The sequence below is a fragment of the Bombyx mandarina genome, chromosome 05 (assembly GCF_030267445.1).
Source record: "Bombyx mandarina strain Sakado chromosome 05, ASM3026744v2".
Taxonomy (NCBI): domain Eukaryota; kingdom Metazoa; phylum Arthropoda; class Insecta; order Lepidoptera; family Bombycidae; genus Bombyx; species Bombyx mandarina.
In genome coordinates this window covers 9161920-9169174 of record NC_143212.1, presented here as the reverse complement: position 1 = coordinate 9169174, position 7255 = coordinate 9161920, and the positions used below count along the sequence as shown (strand labels likewise).

Below are 7255 nucleotides of genomic sequence, written 5' to 3'. Positions count from 1 at the left end.
ATGAGTGTTGGACTCCCTACACCAGTTACGGAGGCGTTAATGATGAGAATCTTTGTGGGGATGAGAAATAATAATGTTTATTTTAAATGCCCAGCGAAGCGGACGGATACAGCTAGTACCAAATAAAAGGGAACTTTAATTACAAAAGATAAATGTCGCGTATTAATAGCCTTTCACCCCTCGATATAATCATTTTCAATCATCACCCAAATTAAATGAATGAGTACGACAAATTCGCACAAACTTGCGGTTATAATATTGTATTAATAAAAACAATAATTAAAAATAGATATATGTATGTATGTTTCAGGAGTTATTTCATAAAGGCTTTTAACGAGTAATTTTCTTTACTAAAAAAATAAAATAACACAATTCTCTTTGTTAGACACAACTGCTAACTACGATTGAAAGGTGTTGTCATATTTTCGTAATTCATATTGTAATCACATGTGATGATTTTCAAAATGCCATTTATATTTTTTGTAATGCACAAACAAAAATATATGAGGAGAATTGGAAACAAATATTTAATTTACATATAATCGAATATCGGTATGCGAACGAAAGTATAGTTATCAAGGTCATAACTGGAAGACCTTTAGTGTCAATTTGATCATGACTGGATCGCGTGAGGTCTAGACTTGTTAGAGATTGTGGTTTTGTAGGTGACAAAACATATTTCATTGTTCGCAGATTTGTAGGCTGAGTTGATAATGAATTCTTTCTTATTTACAATATATACAAAAATATATTTTTGTGCTTTTTAGAGATAGTATTTATGTATTTTTTAATAAAAAAAAGATATGCTTTAGGGCCAGTAAGGGATTACTCGCTATGTGCGCAGAATTAACCAAATATTGCCTTGCTTGTAGATGTTATTAGATTTTAACATATTTTTATAAATATCTTATACATCGATAATAGGTTGCTAATTAAATTGGCGCTAAACAACGCACATAATAAAGATAAAATAGATGTAGCAAGAAAATGAAGACCTTTTGTGAAAATATCTGTGATATTGACATTCAAAGCAACGTTTCTATGGAGAGATGGTAATTATAGTTATGTGTTTAAAAACTTATTTATTTTTGTAAAAATTATGTGTGTGTGTCTATAAATAAAGCGAATACTGCTTTAAGATTTAGGTGCAAGTAGTTTATAGTAAACGATTATTAGTCCAAAGGAGCAACTTAGCAGTTGTTTGAGGTTATCGCATTTTTTGAAGGATGGAATTTTCGCCATTACTAATCTAATAATAATGACGTAGTTGGTTAACTGCTTTCAAGCAATAGAAAAGTTAGATTTACAAACGTTAAAAAATAAAATGTATTTGAACGGTGGATTTTAGAAACCGCTCAAAGAAGTACCAATTATAGTCGGATTTTTTATTAGACGAAGTAAACTGACGTTTACTGTGTTGTCAGTTTTTGATGAAATAAAAATAGTGTTGTGACAAAGTGAACAATTGAAAAAACTCCTGAATTAATGAAATTGCCTCGATTGTCTAGTGAATAGTTAGTGTGCCGAACTGCCGATATCGGGCACGGGGTTCGAATTTTAGCCGTGCCTTGTACATACCAACGAGTTTTCGACGAAACATTATGTTCCTATGGTATCTACCTGTACTGAATACCGAGTGTTTTAAACATTAAGAAAAACATTGCGAGGAAGCTTGTAAGACTGTCCTATTTCCAATGCATCATATAGTTGAAACTATAGATGTATAAAATATAACAATTATAGGTACATAGGTAATGAAAATAAAAAAAACTGATTGTAGTTACATACTACTAGTAACATATTATTATATTGGATCACTTTAATACAATTTTATTGTAAAATATAAATAATATTCTTTTATAATTTGAAATTAATGATTAACTCTTCACACTCATTGTTCATTTATGTGATTGAACGAGAACTGAACGCATCACTATTACTTTAAATATAGCAACATTATTTCACAAAGTGACATTAGCTACTGTCAGCTGGCTTCGTCTAATTAAAAATCCGACTATACATATATGTAACTTTTGAGTAGCTATTTTGCATGTTTTAATTTAAAAAAATTAATAGTATCGTGACATTTTATAAATAAATGTATTTTTATGAAAAACTAGACGATTTTATTTTTTACACTTTACCATCAGACGACATTGCCTCGCTGTTCGATCTGCTGATAGATTATGATGATGATGATACATCGCTAACGCCCGACGGCTCAGCTACAAGCGTATGAAGGCATGCATTCTTTTACTACATTTAAGTATGTCATCTGCACAGTCTTAATGTTATAAAGGATTTTCCATACTTACATAGGGGGATAGTTGCCACCGCTTCTAATATTTAAACCAACGAAACTTTCCTATATTTTATATATTCTGACACCATACCACCGATCGAGTTAAAAGCATCAGGACGAGCCTATAAAAAAATCACCTAAATATTGTCTATGAAACAATATTTAATATTATTCAAAAATAAAGTTTTAGTGTTATGGATAGGATTCTAAAAATGTTGGTAAACAGTTTTCAATATTCAATTTGCTCCATCATTTCACAGATTCAAACAGGCCTTTTATAGCACCTGTCAGATGAATCCTATCTTCAATTTCGATTAATGTGAATATTAACGCGGCTGAAGACATACTTGCCAATGAACCACTAATTATTTTTACCATCGCACCGCCCGCCACCGGAGTAGAGTTCATCCATACTACCTGGAGCCACTGCGGTCATCCACAGTGCGTTTCCAGAGATCTTTTTTGCCACGTACCATCCGGCTATGGAATGAGCTCCCCTCCACGATGTTTCCCGAGTGCTATGACATGTCCTTCTTCAAACGAGGCTTGTGGAGAGTATTAAGCGGTAGGCAGCGGCTTGGCTCTGCCCTTGGCATTGCTGAAGTCCATGGGCGACGGTAACCACCCACCATCAGGTGGGCCGTATGCTCGTCTGCCTAGAAAGGCAATAAAAAAAAAAAAATTAGCCGCCAAAATAGCCACTAATTTCTCAGACAGCTCACAAGCATTTGTAAAACTCTAAAATATAGAAAGTACATTCAAAAGAGAATGGGCAAAAGACATACTTCTAATGACACAAGAGATTATTTTCTAATATGAAAATACCATCCTTCTAGTCCGCCTTAGCCCTTCACAGTCCTTATAAAAGCTACTTTTTTTTTCTTTTTTTTATTGCTTAGATGGGTGGACGAGCTCAGAGCCCACCTCCTGTTAAGTGGTTACTGGAGCCCATAGACATCTACCGTAAATGCGTTCCGGTATTCGGTAGGTACCACCACCCTGCCTGTTTCTGCCGTGAAGCAGTAATGCGTTTCGGTTTGAAGCGTGGGCCATCGGTAGTAACTATACTGAGACCTTAGAACTCCTATCTCAAGGTGGGTGGTGGCATTTACGTTGTAGATGTCTATGGGCTCCGGTAATCACTTAACACCAGGGAGCTCAGAAAAATAATAATTAATCCTGATAAAATAGCTACATTTGAACTTGTAATTTATTTAATAAAACTCTAATTATTAATTGTTTAATAAAACTCTAATTAATATGAAAACTATATTTGAGATTGCATAAAATAGTCACTAGCAAAATACAACAATTAGTGTTTTTTCGACAAAAAAATAGGTTTATATTTTTTTTATATTAGTAATTTCGATAAATATTATTATTGAGTAACGTAATTAAAGAATATTTACAAAAATGCTTCAAAAACTAAAATGTATTGCATACAATAAAATATGATTAGTGGTAAGATAAGGCTATTCACAGACGAATATAAATGGCAAGCATTGCTCATATACATTACAGATCGTAATAAAAAAAAAAAAAATACAACAAAACAAGAGGTTCAAAACTAAATAAAACGTAACTTGGTTATACCGATAGCATCTAATATTATGCGCATGAAAAGCAGAATTATGTTAGTACTTACTAAAACTATCTTAAATTTAAGATTACATAACAATTGAATTGACTGTTTTATAACTTCGATCTCGGTATTTTAAAATGAAAAATTGCACTCAGGAATACACGCTGCCTAAATGCCTGCATTAACGCATAGAACCAACATAATGCTTTGAGCATACCTTTGATCACGAAATAAAATGCGTCGTTCTTAACCAGACATTATTAATGGCACAATATTAAATAAAAATGTCATCCGTAAGTACAAAATTTGCACAGTTCCGAACTGTACCACCGCAGCGTAGGCGCTGAGACTAGGATTAATTAAATCGAATCAATAAATAAACAATTTCAACAATACAAATTGCAGTCTTAATATTCGATCGTGTATTTACAAATACGCGCTCAGTGCAATTACAGTCTAAATTTATTAGAGCTGTATTTATCTTAAATGTCAGATCGTTTACGTTGATTTGACGTTTATGTTTGCTTAGGATTTCTGAGAACCAGCGTAACAGGACCGGCCGGTAAAGATTTGAGTGCGGCCCAAGCTTGCGTACGAGTGAATCCTTCGACTGATTGCCCTCCAGCCGAAAGTAGCTCGGCACCGACTAGAACACGCCCACTTAACGCTGCTGCACCACCTGTAAATAAAACAAATCCTATAAGTTAATATCTTTTGCTGGTAAAATAAAAAAAAACATTGTTTTTTTTATGTAGGTATCCAAATCGATTGGTCCTTTGATCATTATAATGAGAATGTTCCTAAGCTAGCTGCTTGCTACAGCGTGAGTTGTAGTTTTGGATAATATTGTGCGCTCCAAACGAAATATTGAGTTGTTTCTGGTAATTGTAATAAATAACACTAAATATATTTAACGCGAAACAGGACAACGCAAAACACGAAAAAATAGAAAAAGAAACATAAGTAAATCAGATATATGAGTCGTCTATTATCAAAGGTGGCAATCTGTGTATTTGGACAAAAAAATGTTATTGATATGTCAATACAGATTGTTTTGAATATAATCGTCTCCTTCAAAGAATACGGTTCAAAACCTGCATTAAATAAAGGTTAATACTTAACCTGTTATTTATCTAAGATGTCGTTCAGAAGAGTTTTGTGACTGCCAATGGAATACAAAGTCAATAATTCGTTTTTCTGATTTACCAATAATTGTCCAATAGTCACATTGCCGGCTTTGATAATAGTCGACTCATATATAATATCAGCAATAAGTATATTCGTTTAGTGCGGAAATGGCGACCACACGTTGGAATATGCAGTGCGGGTAGGCCACTCCTAAGGTGGAATGGCGACGCGGTTATGTGAAGGTTGTGGGAATCCACTGGATGCAGTACTTGAACTGAATTTTTCGGTTCAGTTCAGTTGATGATGCTAGATAAGATTGACAGTAAACTAAGCCATAATTTTAAGTGACAATTTACCACATAAAATTCATCGCGATACAACTCTACTGTCTTTATTTATTTACGCGGTAAAATGAATTGGCACGTCACATACCCCGATAACTCGCGTATCTAAAGTACTTTATCAAAGGCAGGTTCACAAAATTAATAAGGCAACACTCTCCAATATAGTTTAACAAAATAAATACATGAAATAATTTAATAGCCACTCGATAGTGACGCATCTGTACTTTGTTTAAAACATTACAAAAGTATAAATTAAAATTGTATTTACATTATTAATTTTCGCAACTAAAGAAGTATACTTATTAATTCAGAAGGTTTATATTCTAGAAAATACATATAGCATTTTATGCTAGTTATATTCTTAATGCTATATAAAATTATGTAGATTTTTGTCTAGGTAAATGAATATATATATATGAAGAATGTCTATGATAGTGTCTAGGTCTAGGATAGTGTAGTCTGTACCACAGTCTGTAAAAGACCGCTATTTGCGATAAGATCGTTATAATTATATTCCTACGGTATCCTTTTTACAAAGCTCATATAGTGTACAATGGAAAGTAAATAAATAGTATTTCTTACCAGCAAAAAGCTTCTTAATGGTAAGAGGAAAATCACCCCGTGGAGAGTCTCTGCCTCCATCAAGACCAAAACCTAGACCCGCTCCTCCGCCAGCCTTTTCCAGCACCACAGACACCACAGCGCCTGACGTTTGATTATTGTTTGCTACCTCTTTTTCGGTATGCCGGACATTCGACTCCGCTGCAAATTAATAAATTTCATTTAAAAATTATGTTGTAATTTGAGTGCCTCAAGGGATTATCACGATCTGAGGCTATAAATGAATAAATAATATTTCAGAATATAATATTAAATATTATTCTATCAATAGAAGTATTCAGTTTAAAGATAATATTGTAAAGTTTGAAAAATATTGACACAATACAGTATTTACATATTACAATCTCGTAATTTACATACCAGTATGTAGCGATTTGACTATGACCCTGAAATTGCTGATATCCGCAAGCGACAGTGACTACTTTGTTTTATTTTATTGCTTAGACGTGTAAACGACCACGCACTGAGATATTTAAGCTCTAAGTCTCAATCCTATAGTACGAGTACAAGGGTTTCCCCGCCTTAAAACCAATACACATTACTACTTCGCAGCAGAAATATTCAAGTAAAATAGAAATAGACAAGCGAAAAGCAACAGAATAGACTCAGGCAAGCCATTGACACGTTTGCCTACAAACGCAAAAAAAAACTGAAATATAGTTAATCACTAGCTAACCATAAAGAGCAGAGTATGACAGTCTATTCATAAATAGGGAACTACTAGCGTCTCAATCTCATATTTGACGAAGAGCATACTACAATGAATATTTCTCTCTAAATCCCCACAAAACTTAATTATAAAATATTCCAAATCCAAATTTATAAAACATACACACACTACATGCATTTCATGGAATTACTCGGCAAACCTGCTTTTAATACCTAATGTAATAAATTTTGTTTATGGAATTACTGGTAAAATATAACAAACCTTTGTCAGAGCCGCCTCTTAGAGTGCTAGCACTTTCTTGAGGTTCATTTTCAATTTCAATAACAACTTCAGAGCGTTGTTCCTGTAAAATTTAAAATCCATTTGAAAATGAAATTGATTATGCCCATTTATTAAAATCTAAATTTATTGAAGAAGATACGTATTTGTATATACGTAATTCTGTGTGAGTGTACAATACTTTACCTTTAAAATACTGACAGATTGCGCGTGTGTCAAACCAGACGTAGCGCACCCATTGATGCTACGTATCTTCATGCCTCGTTTTAATCCTGCTTGTGCTGCAACACTGTCTGCTAATACTCGATGTACCTGCAAATTACAAACCG

At 33.5% G+C, this 7255-nt stretch overlaps 1 protein-coding gene across 1 annotated transcript in view; it reads right to left on the bottom strand.

Moving 5' to 3' along the window:
* Positions 1-3557: 3557 nt before the first annotated feature.
* The window catches only part of bbg (PDZ domain-containing protein big bang), a 42218-nt gene continuing 38520 nt past the window's right edge, over positions 3558-7255 (bottom strand). The window contains exons 5-8 of the mRNA XM_089727428.1: positions 7113-7238; positions 6909-6990; positions 5939-6118; positions 3558-4563 (exon numbers count right to left, since the gene is read on the bottom strand). Of these exons, the coding sequence (XP_089583554.1) occupies positions 4400-4563; positions 5939-6118; positions 6909-6990; positions 7113-7238 (552 nt within the window). The 3' untranslated portion in view covers positions 3558-4399. The remainder of the gene's footprint in view (positions 4564-5938; positions 6119-6908; positions 6991-7112; positions 7239-7255) is intronic.